The following is a 15,117-nucleotide window of genomic DNA, read 5'->3' on the forward strand; positions in this document are numbered from 1 at the left end:
CCTCCATTAAATAAATTAATTAATAAACCTAATTACCTCCCCCCTAAACAAATTAAATTTTTTAAACAAATTTTAAATTAGATAAATTTTTTAAAAAAACCAAACATTGAAAAAAAAGTAAGTTTCAATCATAATGTCCCCTTACCCCTAAATATTTCAGTGTACCTTTTATAAAAACAGGGACATTCTCCTAACTACAGTTTACTCATCCAAAATGGGAAATTAACATTAATACAACCATGTTAGCCAAGCTGCAGGCTCTATTCTCTGCTCACAAATTGTCTTGATAACATTTTTGGAAAAGGAAGCCGCCATCACGCACTGCATTTGGCTGTCTTTCTTCCTCCTCGGTCCCATTGAACTGGAACTGCCCTCAACCTTGTCTTCATGACCTCAGCATTTTTCAAGATTGTACAGGCCGGTTACTGTGTGGACTGTCCTTTGCTCTGGGTTTGCCTGATGTTTCCTCAGCTTAGATTAGATCCAGGTCTGACGTCCTGTCCTGGCTTCACAGCAGGGAACACCTGAGGTCACACGGGCCCATTCCTGGTGATACTAACTGATGGCTTGGTTAAGGGAGGTGTCTGCCATGGTTAAGTTCTCCACTCTCATCCAGTCATTACTTTTCCCTTTGTAAGCAGTAAGTATGTCATGGGGAGCTACTTTAGCATTTTGTAAACATCTTCTTTCTCATCAAACGTTCACGTGCTAGTTCTAGCCTCAGCTGGTTAATCTTGCCTGAATTATCACTACAGTGGTTGCCAAGGTGATTTTCTGATATCACTAATTCTACATTGATCAGTTGGAATTCTGCTAAGGAAGAAATTTTCCTTTTCTCCTTACATATATATGTAGGTATAGACTCATGGACTCATATTTTATTCAACAGGTTTTGGTTTGTCATGACCATATTTTGATGCTCAGATGGACCTATTGGCCACAGGAGCCCCTTCAGGCTGGTCCCTGTGTCCCATGACCACCCTCAGATTGTTGTAAGCACTTACTACTTTCTGGTGCAACAAAATGGTCCAGCCTCATCTGCTTTCCCTGCCCCAGTCCTGGAATCAGACTTTCTCCAAAGAGCCCTTGTTACTTTTAGTGATGGATTGTATTTAGAAATAAGATCCAAAGCATGCTTATTGCAACTGAGATGTCACTGTTTCTAAGCCTTATCAGCAGACATAAATGAAATATGCTTACATAGAGGAAAGTAGTTGGATCAAATAAAGAAGGTACATCCACTCAGTGGAGTATTATATAGCTGGAAAAATACATAAACGTGGTATCTTTGAGCCAATATGGCAAAGACATGAATAGACAATTCTCAAAAGATGTAAAAATAGCCCTTAGTGCAGTGGACATTTAGAAAGAAATCAGTAGAAAGCCTTTCCCTAAACCCAGATTGTAGAATTCACCTATATTTTCCTCTAGTATCTGTTATGGTTTAATTTCAGTCTTGTGGTTTTGTGGTAAAATACATGTAACATATAATTTCCCAGCTTAACCACTTTAAAGTGTATGGTTCAGTGGCATTAAGTGCATTCGCATTGTTGTGAATCCACCACCATCTAATTCTAGAACTTTCTTCATCACCCCAGACAGAAACCTCAGTCACAGAAGCCGTTACTCCCCATCCCTCTCTGCCGAGCTCTGGGCCAGCACTCATCCTTGTCTGCTTTGTGTCTCTGTGGATTTGCCCATTCTGAGTATTTCATATAAATGGACTCATACACAATGTGACCTCTTGTGCTTGGCTTCTTTCACTCAGGGTATCATTTTGAAGGTTTATCCACGTGTTAGCGTGTATCAGAGCTTCATTCCTTTTTATGGCTGAATAATATTCCACTGCGTAGATCCGCCACATTTTGTTTATCCATCCGTCTATTGATAGACATCTGGGTCATTTCCCTCTTTTGGCTATTGTAAATAGTACTGCTGTGAACATTCCTGTGCACATGTTTTTGTTTAAACACCTGTTTCCAGTTCTTTGGGGTAGATACCTAGGAGTGGAATTTCTGGGTCATTTGGTAACCTTCTCTTTAACTTGATGAGGAATAGCCAATCTGTTTTCCCCAGTGGCTGCACCATTTTACATTCCCACCAGCAATGTACAAGAGTTTTAATTTCTCCACACCTTCTACAACAGTTATCATTTTCCATTTGTTGTTATTATGATGATGATCATTGCCTCCTAGTGGATGCAAAGTGGTTATCTTATTGTGGTTTTGATTTGTTTCCCTAATGAACTGAGTATCTGTTCATGTACGTATTGGCCATCTGTGTATCTTCTCTGGAACAATGTCTATTCACTTTTAACTGGGCTGTCTTTTGTTGTTGTTGAGTTGTAGGAATTCTTTATATACTCTGGACCAGGCCCTTAGGAGATACATGACTGGCAGATATTTTTTCCCTTTCTGAGGGCTGTCTTTTCACTCTCAGCAGTGTCCTTTGATACACAAAAATTTTTTATTTTGATGACCAAAAGTACTTAATGCATTGCTCCTTAGTACCTGGCCCATGGAGAAACACAGACTTGTTAAAATGAAGGATGGGGATTGGGGCACAGGGAGGTGGAGGCCAGGGACCCGCGGATCACAGCTTCTGAGGAATGAGCCCCATCCTGGGAGGATGAGACCCCAGGACAGGCCTGTGGAGGAGGGGACTGCTTCATTGTCACTCACCACATCGTGAAAGGCTATCACAGAGTCTAACTGTCCCTTTACAGCCTCTGGTGAGAAGGGAGAAAAGACAGAAAATTCTCTGGAACCACTGTTTCTGAGTTTCATCTCCTGGCCACCAGGAAGTTCTCCTGCTCGGCTGCAGTCAGTCTAGTTTCTTCCAAGCACACCCTGAAAGGCCTCATAGGCCTGTGTGAGAACTTCCCACCTTCTCCCTCAGCCTCAGCCTCTCCTAGGACCCTCAACCAGCCCAAGTCACCTGAAGCCCAGGAGGCTGGGTTCTCACAGCTTGGTGAGTTAGCAGTCTCTGAGTCGTCCCCGAGGGAAGGCTGGGATAAAGGTTCCCAGCTCACCTTCTGGGACAGGAACGGGAGGCAAGAGCCGGATGTCTGGAAGAGGCTGCTGGTTCTGATTCTGTTTCTCAACTTTTTCTTTCTTTTTTTTTTTTTTTAATGTTTACTAAAGCAACTTACTGAGAATGTACCTTGCTGTTTTTTTCTGCTCTAGGCACCAGTCACCATTTACTAGATTCTTTTGTTGTTTGTGTTTTTGTTTTCTCCTTTTTACATTTTGGTTTCCTGTGAAGTAGTTCAATCACATGGTTTAAATTTTAAAGATCAAGCAATACAAAATGATAAATATCGAAAGGCCCCTGCCTTACTCCCCCCAAACGAGAAAGGGACCTCTTTAAACTATGTGCATCTTCAACTACTTTACGGCTTATCCATGATAAACCTGGCGTATGATCTTATCCAATGTCGTCCTCAATTTCCCCCTGCTCTTTTTTTAAATTAATCAACCTTTTCTTTTTGTCGCCCCCTAAAGAGTCTTTTTAGGCAGTTTTTTCTAACCACCCCCTTGCACTTTTAATAAAACAGATATCCCATATATTATTTATGTGCTGTGTGTATCTGCTTTATATATAAAAAGAATATGGTCCCCCCTCCCCAAGAGCCAATCTTCACTTGCTTAGGGGAGCTGTCACCCCCATGGAGAATGATGCCTGACACAGAATGTGAAGGGAGTGAGGTCAGTGAGTATGGTCACATCTGATTAATTGGGGAATAAGGCCAATCTGAATTAGCAAACGATCTGAATTATAGAATATCTTTTTTATATTTTATCAGCCTTGGGAGATGAACCAGCCACATAAGTTAACTTTCTAGATATCTGAAACTGAAGCCAGTAAGCCTCAATACATGCACTTCTCCAGCATCAGAAGCATTAAATACTTGGCAATTTTCTTATTCGAAAGATACTAAATATAATGTCGTTCATCATAGATGATTCAGAGTCCTTCCCACATTGCCCTGGGAGGTACAGGAACACATCCAGCCGCCACTGAGATGGGATGACTGTTCGTAGACTTAAGGGATGCTTGACCACCCTGCTCCTGCGTCTTCCCTGCTTCCTGCCCCCTCCCATACCGGCTGCACATTCTCCAGCAGTGTCTTGCCTTGAATAGCACCCAGGCTCTCCCCCTCAGAACTTGCTGCTAAGAAACCAGCATTCTTGTGTGTGTGTGGTTGAAAAGAATAAATTATTAGGAGGAAAGTACCCTTGGCTCCTCATTCGAGGAGTGCACCACTTGGGTGTTGGGTGTTTTGACCAAGGAGCAGGGTTCTGTCCGAGTCCCTCTGATTTCTCAGTTGGCATCTGCAGCAGGAATTGCAAATATGTGGTGCTCCCGGTTCAAGTCCAAGTGTCCCTGCGCCCCCCGATGCAGAGCCCAGGCAGCCAGCCCTGCGCCAGCCCCCGCAGGGGAGGAGACCCGGGCCCTCTGGGTGACGCCCGTTCAGGCACATGGAGTCTGACCTGGGGAGCTTTTTCCGGGCTGCTTTGGCTCAAAATGGCTCAAAATCAGCTGCCTATCAGTGAACCTACCTAGCCTCGAGATGCTACATCTGATTCAAGTCTTTTAAACCTTCCTGTCTCATCTTGTTGGATAATTCATTTCACTATTCAGAAGAAACAGATCGCAGGCAACTTCCAGCTCAGGCCTCAGATTCTAAACTAGTGGTTTCCAAAGGAAGGAAGTGCCAGAGCATTTGGGTTCCTCCTGGGAGCCCCGGATTCCAGAAACTGGTGACAGTGCTTGGGTGCCCGGGAGCTGAGGGCCCGGGTGGACCACAGGTGGACTTGCTGCCGAGCCTGTGAGTTAACAGGGTCTTCACCTTTGCCAAGGGCTTTGCACTTTCCTCTGTCACTCTGACCTCTCTAGGACATAACTGAGAGAAGTGAACAGAACAGCCAGCGCTTGGCCGAGCCCCTCTGGGACCCAGTGTCTGGAAGCAGTTGCTCCATGGCCCTCGGATCCAGGGCTGTCTCTGGGACTGCCCTGGAAGCTGGAGTCAGGAGCAAATCTTGTCAACTCTTGCCTCTGGTGCCTTCAGGGTCCTTGGCCTGGGTGGAGACCCCGGGGACACCAGGACTCACGAGAAGGGATTAAAAAGACTCCCACTGGGTCCTTCCTTGGGGTGTATAATGCCCCTGTAGGATGTTAAGGGTATCTGGGGATTCTGTAATTTTGGAGGTTCTGCACTTTGGCATGCTAAAAATAATTATTGCCATCGATTTTTGCTTTTTCTGTACTATTCTGTATCTTTAAAATTAAGATACCCCTGTTGTCCCTGGGTTTGGATGTAACTGGTATGAGTTGAACTGTTGTGGTTTGTCTTTGCCCCCCCAAAATCAACCTCTTGCCACTCAAAGCGTCTCTGCACTTGAGCTCCTGGAGGAGCCCGGGGGCCTGTGTGACCTCACATGAGTGTGTCGGGCTGACGTGGAGGGGCGGGCACGAGTGCCTGAGTCAGGGCAAGGGAGGGGCGGGGGGTCACCCTCAGAGCCACAGCCTCATAAAAAGCTCTGGGGGAGAGGAGCGGAAGGCCCTGATGAGGTGACACACAATCCCACTCAGAGTCAAGTGCCACGGTGACCTTTAGAACTTTCCATGAAACATGACACAGTATTTTGCAACCAGCAGGAGAGCGCCAGCAAATCTGTGCTGGCGGGTGTGCGGCTCCGAGGGGCCCCCCGCGGCCTCTTACATAACGGGGTTTTGTTTGGCTCCAAGCCTTTCAGGGATCTGGTGCCTTTCAGGTACTGTCATGTGACCTGCAGTGGTTACCGAGTGCCTTTTCAGTTGATGTCTCTTCATGCATGTTTTCAACATCCCAGCCGAGGAGAGGCGCCCAGGGTCCTGAGTGTCCCTGGATGGGGGGCCGGCAGACCCAGAGCGTGAGCCCAGCCCTGCCGCTGCCTGCCGTGGGGGATCTTGGGCGAATTAGTTCACCGCTCTGAACCTCCGTTTCTTTTATTTCTTAAACTGAACAATGAGGGCTGACCTCCCAACCTCCCGGCATGGCTGAGCAGCACAGGTCACTCGGATGCACCCACCTGACGCCAGGGCGCTGTTGAGGGGTGTGCCTGGCCCGGGGCTGGGAGTCAGGAAGGTCTGCACTGAGTCTCATCCGGGCCTCCAGCAACCATTTCCATGAGATTCTTTGCAGCTGCACATAATCCAGCACTCCAAGAGGCTCCGATGATAAGGGAGGTTTTTTCATTGTTATTTTTGTTACTATATTAAAACTGGGAGTCCCAAGGAAGGGTGGCCTTGAAGGACTTGTTCCTCAGGGCGCTCTGTGGACCACCCGGCCTGGGCCTCTGACAGGAGGGCAGAGGGACGGTCCCCCAGGCTGCTGGGCCCTTGGAGTCAGGGCCTCCTGCTGCACATGCTGGGGACGGGGAGGGTGCGATGACTGACGGAAGCTGGGCACCCACCGTGGTGTCCACGCAGACCGACGACAAGTCCCAGCAGGTTGGAAAAGGGACAAAGATACCGCCTGCCTTAGCACCTCTCCCTGTGCTGTGGGAACAGGGCCTCCAGGCTCACCAGCCAAGAACGTCCAGTGGTTGACCTGGTTTACCCACATCTGGGGTCCCCAGGGTCTCCCGCGAGGCCCGGCACATGAGAACTGTGAGCTCGTGGGGAAACGCAGTGGCCGTGCGGAGGAGAGGGGGCGAGCACCCGATTCTCGCACATCTGAAGCGGAGGTGAGCGAGCACCCGCCCTGCTTACCTGTCTGCAGCCCCCTCAACGCCCCTCCTGCTCTGCCTTTCCTGTCCCCAGCAGTGCCATCCGTTAAACAGTCACCTCCACATCTGGCTCTTGGCCAGGTTGCTGTACCCAGATGTGCAGGGGCCAACACACCTGGAAAATCTGACAGCTGGGGTACCTGAGCCCCTTCCCCATCGTCACGCTGTGGGCCTGCTCCTGGCAGATCTGCCTTGGGGTCAGTGCAGAACTCTGGCTGACGGAGGTCAGAGCCTGCAGAGGGCAGGAAGCCATCAGCACAGCCTCCCCTGACTCTGGGACAGTCAGCTAATGCCCCCGGGGAAAGGATGCACTGCCCCCAAGGTGACCAGAGAGCACAGAGCACAGCCTGCTCCTGCCCCGGCACACCTGCCTGCTGGAGAGCCATCTCTCAGAACTGGTTCCGAAAGCACAGGGTATATTTCTCCCATCAGATCAGAGCCCTGCTGTCAGGACGCCTTCCCTCTGGGTGGGGAGATAAGAAGCACACAAAGCAGAAGATCGAAGCAAGCTCACAAGATGAAGTGTGTCCAGGAAGTGTTCTTCAATGCCATTTTATTTTTCTAGTTCTCAAGGTGGGCTTATAATTGAAAAACTAGAAGGCCAACGCAACAAAACCAACGCAGGACGCAATTTGAATTACCTGCACTTCTGCCCCTCCCTGGATCCTGTGGACCGAGCGTCAGGGTGGTGGTCTGGGAAGCCCGTTGCCTCTTCCCCGGGGCAAAGTGCTAGGACATAAAGGCGCCTGCTACCCATTACTTGGTCCTATTCCAGGCTTCCAGGTGTAGCACTAACCAAGAGTGTGATTTGTAAAGAATGGTCCAGGAATACATTTTAAAACAGTTCCATCTTGGAAGCCACTAGTTCCTCCTTTTTTTAGCCCTTCCCTTAAAAAATAATCCCCAAGCATGGAAAGCATTCCATGAGGATGTATTCCTGCCCGCTGAATCACAGTCACCTGATGGAGTTTCACCTCTTGCTCATCTGGGACCATCAGCTGGTGGAAACCGCGAAGAAGGGACAGGTTAGTGCCCCTGAGAGTGGCCACCGCTCCCCAGCCCATTGGCCAGACGTGCTGAAGGAAGTGTCCTCGGTCACCCCACCTGCAGCATGAGTGTCACCTCGCCCAGTGCCTCCGCATACATCTCAATTGTGCAATCAAAGGTGTTGTCCCAAGTTAAAGAATGTCCGGCATGTGTGACTCAAACGGGGAGACCCCAGGGGTAGCAGAGCCAATTGGAAACTTTTCAGGAACTTTGCAAGCCCATCCATGCCACGTTAGAGCCCTGAAGTGGACCAGGGTTGGAGTATTTGCACCACGCAAAGGCGCAGACCCTACAAATCAGCCCTCCCTGTCCCTGCCTCCCGGGGAGCTGCCTGTTGGACATTTTCCAGCATGTCGCTGCGTCTACACTTCTGCAGTCCAGTGACACCACGGCAGCCTTCTTCTCTGCTCTTGGGTAAACATTTCGAGTGAGGCCAAAAGTACATGTTGATGAAGCTGGGGTCTCTTTAGGGACTTGCACTCACTGTCAAGGTCGTTGTGTTTGTAAGTCTCGTGGCTTGTCTTAAAGCTGCACTTCCTCCCCCTCCACCAGCTCCTTCCACCCAAAGCTTCCCAGGATCCATCCAGTGGGACAGGGAACTATTTTGGGCCCAAAACAACTTTTTGCTCAGTTAGGCCAACTCTACCATCTCCTTTCAGAATATTCTGCTACCAGCTCAGTAACAACCGTGACGCTGAATGACCTGGATAATTCTTTTCTTCTCTCTGCCTGAGTGGCCGTGTCCTTACTCCCCTCTACAAAGGCGCCAGGTGTTCCTATTAAGCAAATTCACAGAGCATGGAGCCCAGAGCTGTGAGCTCTGGCCCGCAGGGTGGAGTTGACAAGAGTGTCTTCCTACTTCTGTTCTCAGCAACCAGGACGTGGCCTTAGGGGAGGCAAGCAGATCTGCTTTGTTTTTCGTTTTTACTGGAGTATAGTTGATTTACAATGTTGTGTTAGTTTCTGGTGTGTGGCACAGTAATTCAGCTCTACATACATACACATATATGCACTTTGTCATACTCCTTTTCTTTACAGGTTGTTACAGGCTGTTGAATGTAGCTCCCTGAGCTATACAGTAGGACCTTGTTGTTTCTCTAGTTTATATATAGTAGTCTGTATCTGCTAATCCCAGACTCCTCATTTATTCCCCCGGTTTCCCCTTTGGTAACCATAGTCTGTGAGTCTGTTTGTGTTTCCAAAGCACGATGCATTCCCTCTTCAAGTCACAACCTCCGGCATGGTGGGTCTGTGTCCCAAAGTGGACCGCGAGGGGAGTCAAGACTCCTGAACATGGTTCTTCCCTCTCTTGCCTTTAAATTCCATAGCCCGAAGATCAAAAATTACACGTGAGAATGGAGGGAGAAACTTTTCAAATCACTCCAGTCATAATGGCTCTCTAGCATCCTGTCGGAGTCAACATAGGGCGTTGCCCACACCCTTGTCTCACTGTCAGTAAGTTTTTCTGTGCATGGGGTGGGAAAATGTAAATTTTGGAATCGAATGAATGAGGGTTCAAGTCCAAGTCCTCCCAGCTGGTTAGCTGTGTGATTCTGGTCAAGCTACTTACCTGCCTTTCAGTCATTCAACTTTAAATAAAACGGCATTAATACCACCTGTCCCATAGGTTTGAGGGAAGGATGAAATAAAATAATCCTTGTGAGGTGATCAGCACTGCAGCTGGCATATGGTAGGCACTCAACAAATGGGACTTACTATTCTACTAATTAAAATATAGTTCTTATGGACAAGAATGTCTTCAAATTATTCGTAGCACTAATCCTCTCCATCAACAAGTGTCCTGTACATTTGACAGAGGTTTAATAGCTCCTCGATGAGTGATTGACCATATGAACTACGTACAGAACTGGCAGACAAGCCTAAGTTGCTGTTTATTTCTCATAGGAATTTAAACTTACTCACTTTTAGTTGCTAAACTTTGAAATGTTACCTCTTTCCACCTACTTCATCATATAGTACAAAAATATTGCATTGGCTTAGGCAAAAATCCTTCATTCTTCCTTTTAATCAAATCTGGCCCTTTCTTACTGGAATGCTTGCTTAGTGATCTCTCCTAAATAAATTCTGCTTTATTTTAACTTATTTTATTTAATTTATTCTTTTCATTGAAGTATAGTTGACTTATAATGTTGTGTTAGTTTCTGGTGTACAGCATAGTGATTCAGTTACACACACATATATATACTTTTTCATGTTCTTTTCCACTGTAGGTTATTACAAGGTACTGAATACAGTTCCTGTGCTGTACCGGAGGACCTCGTTGTCTCTCTATTTTATATATAGTAGTTTGTATCTGCTAATCCCAAATTCCTACTTTATCTTATTTTTAAATCAGGAGAACATTTCCGTTTCTGTTAAGAGCTGAATTGATTTTTTTAAAAAAGGAAATCGAAATGTGAAACTCCGAAACCTACCTCCTTGGTCTTTTTCAGAGCCTAACCACAGTAAGTGTGGGCTACCATATTTAACACAGATACAATCCACCAGTCTATTGCAGGACCCAACTGGAGGTGGGTTTTGTGACTTGTTTTGGAAAACTAGGTTCTCCTACAGGTGCAGTGTTGGCTAGGCCTCTCTCCTTTTCTCTGAACCCTCCAACCCTCAAGGCCAACTCAAGCTTTCCTTTCCAAGCAGGGCCATGTGGTCACCTCTCCATCCATTTGTGCTGATGACACTTGTCCATTCTGGCCACTTGCCATCACACAAGTGATGTTGATCACACGTAGCTGTTTTATGAAGTTAGTATTATAACATGTATGTAAATTTACCTTTCTCTCTCCAAGTTGTTTCCAAATTCCTTGAGGGTAAGACCTATTTTGTTCGTTCCTGTGTCCTTGCTACAAAGATTTGGTCACTGTGTCTCCGTCAGTCCCACCAGGCAGGAAAAGCCATGGCAAACAGCCATGAGAGGTTCAGCCTTCTGGAAGTAGACTAACTCCTAACATGAGCAAGTCTTGTCTCAGTTTAGTGGGGGAAACTGGGGCCCAGAGACCAGAAGTCACTTTCTCAAGGTCACAAAGCTTAGTTAATAGCAGATCTTGCAACTTCCCTTTAGTGAAGATATTAGCGAATGAAATGGAAAGAATTTCCCCTATCTTGTATTTTTAAAGTTTGGTTTTTAGTTGCAAAACACATACAGACTAAAAGTTTTTTGTTCTGTTTTATTAGATCAGGTGTTTGGCTGAGGAGCCAAAGAGATTAGAATTCTGGTCCTGGTTCTGCCACTCGTTACAGGACTTTGGGCAAGTCACTCCCCTGCCTGAGCCTCAGTTTCCCCATCTCATGGAAGAGGGTTGGGCTAGACCTTCTCTAAAATCTCTTTGAGTTCTGTCATTCTACATTTCTTAGCAGGTCCAGGACTCAAATTGGACATTTGCTCAACACCCTTGCATTGAATTCCAGGGACCCCCATGTCCCCTCCTTAAAGGTGGACTTGCTTCTTCTTTCATCTCAAAGAGCAAGGAGCTGAAATAGATCCTGAGGTTTCCAGCCCAGGGACTTGTGGCTTCTCCACAAAGAAGCAGCCGGAGCCTCCTGACCCCGCCGAGCCCTGGAACACATGAATCAAAATAGTTGTGTGATGTCATGTCAAGATGGGAATGTGCTCTGGCCAATTGGTGCCAAGAATTGTCTGGACAGGGTGGTTTCCTTTTACAGTCTTTTTAAAGAGACATCTGCAGATCCGCACATGACTGGCAGGCCTACGCTCCGTTTGCCTAGCTAGTCTTCCCTCCCTTTTTAATTGTAAGGAGGAAAGAGCCCTGAGAGTCTGAGTGCGTGGCTGACCTTAGCTGCATAAACAAACCCACAGCAAGGCTCTGCCTGTGCTTCCGGCAGCCTCTTGCCTACTTAAGGGCAGCGGCTGCTCCCACTGCAGCGGCCGGAGGTGCAGACCGGGAGGACGCTCCGTGGGAGGAGGCACCGCTGCGTGTCCCGTGGCTGCTGGTCCCGGGGGCGACCCATCCTGCCGTAGCACGAGGCCACGGGGCGGACGCCTGGACTCCCGGGCTGTGGCCGGAGCTCTTGGTGGCCGAGGCTGCTGGGCGCCCCACACCTGCCGGCCGATGCGGTGCGTCTCCCGGCCCGCGGCCACCTGCGGCTGACACCGGTTCCGTGCATCCTGCTATGTTCACCTGCGCCGCTCCTGTGGCCACGGCTCCTCATGAAGCGGTTCGGCAGCCTCAGGGGAAACAAGAAGCACAAGGACCCAAACCGCAGCACCGCGAGGCGGCAGTCAGAGCCCCATGGCCTGTTCGGTAGGATGCTGCCCTCTGCCCGGTTGTCTGCTGGTCCCCACGTGCGTGTGCGTGTGCGTGTGTGTGTGTGTGTGTGTGTGTGTTACAGCCTCCCAGGTGACAGCTGTGTGCTGCCTCTTCCTTCTAGCTGTGGCTGTGATGCTTGGGCAGTAGTTGGAGGAATGATGAGTGTGTCCTTGGTGGTGGTGGTGCTGCTGTCATAATCACCCAGCGTTACTTTTTCTGAGGCCATTTTCTCTCTCTCACCCACCCTGGCCTGATGAGGTTAGTAATCAACTGGATTGTCATTCATTTAGGCAAAACCAGCAGCGTGGGGAAAAGCAAGGATGGATGGGAACTGTTAGGGGCTGTTAAGAATGAGATGTAGAGAAAACTAGTGGTGGGGGGTCAGGGAGGAGGCATTCTTCGCAGCCTTTGCCCCGGGGCTGCATGATCAGGCAGATCAAGGGTCAAGGTGGGGGGAGCAGCGAGCGCCTGCCGGGCGTGTGTCCCTGGAGGGAAACTTGCTTTGTGGTCTCCCTGGCCTCTGGGACCTTCTACAGTTTCTCCCCTGCAGGGGGTTGGGACTATTGTGGCTGTAATGTGGGGAGAGGCGTCTGTGAATCATACTTCCAGTGACCTGTGGATTAGGGGGGTGCCCCTGTCTAGCTGGAGTCAGGCAGGTAGATTCCAAAGCACTGAGCTTCCTGGGGGCCTAGCCAAGGCCTGCCCAGGCCTAGTTGGTGGTAGGCTTCATTGTGTTAACAAAGTTGGCCTGTCCCTGGGCGGTGCTGCTCGTGTGCCATGGGGCATTTCTGAAGGCTCCATTGTATGACAGAACCACGGGGCACCCTCACACAACCCAGCGGTAGCAAAGATGGGGAAAGCTGATGGGTGTGTGAAATTGTATCCCTTGAGTAGAATGTGACATGGTAAGTGGCAAAAAAAAAAAAAACAAACCAAAACACTCACCATATGTAGTAGGGAAATGATTTTAGCAAAACATCTGAGCAGTACCTGATAACTGGAATAGAGGCAGACCTCATTTTATTGTGTTTTTAACAAATTGAGGGTTTGGGGCAACCCTGTGTTCTCAGATGATGATTAGCACTTTTTGGCAGTAAAGCATTTTTTAAATTAAGGTATGTGCATTGTTTTTAAGACACAATGCAGTTGCGCGCTTAGCAGACATTATATGTAAACATGACTTTAGATGCACAGGGAAACTGAAAAATTCAAGCAGCATGCTTTATCGCGATGTTTGCTTTTTTGCGATGGTTGGACCTGAACCCGCAACGCCTCCGAGGTCTGTCTGTAGCAAGACAAGAAAAAGATAAACGTAAAACTTGCCTACGTCTCTTGCTAAATCCAGTTTAACCAATTACTTCAGGACAGCCTCTAGCGGCCCGAGTGAGACACTGACGACCCTCGGGAGGACAAGCAGAGGAGACAGCAGCTCGGAACTCAGGGAGTTTTCAGTCTTGTGAAGGACTAGAGAGGAGTACCCAACCGCGTGGCGTGCACAGAAGAGTTTGTGTAGGAGCACGATGCCTCGTCCCGGCCGACCAGGGGGCCGGGGTGGGGGTTGATGACAGACATCCTGGACTTGATTCACAGACATGGTTTAAAAAGAAGACGCTTATTTTAAATAATAAAGTAATCAACATTCATTTACTATAGAATTAAATCTAAACCTATGATTTAACTAAAAGTCTGGTTTTGCTAATGGGGATGGGCAAGCCCATTATTAAAAGCCTATTATTTGCCAGACAGTGGTTTCTCCCCTTGTATTTAAAATTTGGCTGTCATCCTGTCTCCTGTGCTTCTGAGATCAAAAATAATATTTGCATGTCGACTAGGTTTCACAAGTGCTCACATGCAAATATCAGCTCTGACCACAGGGTCAAGAAAACCAGGGCTCCATCCAGAACCTTCCTCTGGGATTTGGGAAGCAGCCCAGGTATCCAGGTTGATGCTGGGTCGTGGTTCTCCTTTTGTGGGAGTCCCAGTGTGAGAGGGGCCAAGAGCAGGGCCCCGTGGCCCCTCAGTCAGTGCCGGGCGTGGATCCGCTGAATGAAGGAAGAACGGTCAGGGATCAGGGTCCATGCATTCTCCCAACTCCCTGCCTTCCATTTAAACCTTACCCACCATCAGACCCATTTTAACCATCCCTCACCAAAGCCATCCCAACTGCCTATTCAGTGTCCTCTGGGCTTCTTGGGGATGGGGACCTTGTTCCAAAAGGAGTGTTCCATCCAACCTTCTAACCCTGACACCTCGAAGCATCACAGGGTCTTACTGTAGAATTGCCAATTATGGGGTAGATCGAAAAGGTGCCCCTCCGAGGTTATTTCTGGTTCTCCAGCAAGCATTGTTCCAGGGTTGTTTTTTGTTTTTTGGTTTTTGTTTTAATTCCCTTCCAGCCGCTCCCTCTCCTTCCTACAGTTATTCCTGCTGCCAAAAGAATTTCAGAGGAGACCTCTTCCTGCCCCTAAGAAAAGTTTCCATAGGGGCTGTGAAAATGTCTGTCTTTTACTTATCCTTCATCTTCTGCAAATCAAGGGTCCTTAGGTTGTCAGTGTGATTCCATGTGCTCCGGCTGCTTCTCTGTCCGTCTCTTCCAGGAATCTCGCACTGTGTCCTCTGCTCCCATCGAAGGTGGAGCTATTCCTCCCGGAACAAGGTGCACTATGTTTCATCAGCTGGTTTCCCTGCAGTCCCTTAGGTCAAGAAGCACATCTTTGTTAGACGCATTTGCGCACACACAGGTGTCCCCATAGCCTCTTTTTTGGAGGGGGAGGTCGTTAGGTTTATCTATTTTTTATTCATTTATTTATTTTTTAAATGAAGGTACTGGGGATTGAAGCCAAGACCTCACACATGCTAAGCAGGCACTCTACCACTGGGCTATCTCCCTCCATAACCTCTTGATCAGCCAGGACAACCGAAAAAGAGAATTAAGGCCGGGCAGTTACCAAGTCTACCTGTGTTTGCCTGTGGCTGGCATTTTCATCTGGAAGTCCGTGGCTCTGGCTGGAATT

The 15,117-nt window shown here is 48.2% G+C and overlaps 1 protein-coding gene across 8 annotated transcripts in view; it reads left to right on the forward strand.

The window, feature by feature from the left end:
- The window catches only part of PRKAG2 (protein kinase AMP-activated non-catalytic subunit gamma 2), a 241,261-nt gene that overhangs the window by 95,096 nt on the left and 131,048 nt on the right, over positions 1-15,117 (forward strand). Inside the window, exon 1 of one of the 8 annotated variants that reach the window (XM_064487195.1) lies at positions 11,561-12,097. The exons of the other annotated variants lie outside the window; for them this stretch is intronic. Within the exon in view, the coding sequence (XP_064343265.1) occupies positions 12,004-12,097 (94 nt within the window). The 5' untranslated portion in view covers positions 11,561-12,003. Of the gene's footprint in view, positions 1-11,560; positions 12,098-15,117 lie in introns of those variants that run through there. 8 annotated transcript variants of the gene reach the window in all.

This window comes from Camelus dromedarius, chromosome 7 (genome assembly GCF_036321535.1).
Source record: "Camelus dromedarius isolate mCamDro1 chromosome 7, mCamDro1.pat, whole genome shotgun sequence".
Classification (NCBI taxonomy): domain Eukaryota; kingdom Metazoa; phylum Chordata; class Mammalia; order Artiodactyla; family Camelidae; genus Camelus; species Camelus dromedarius.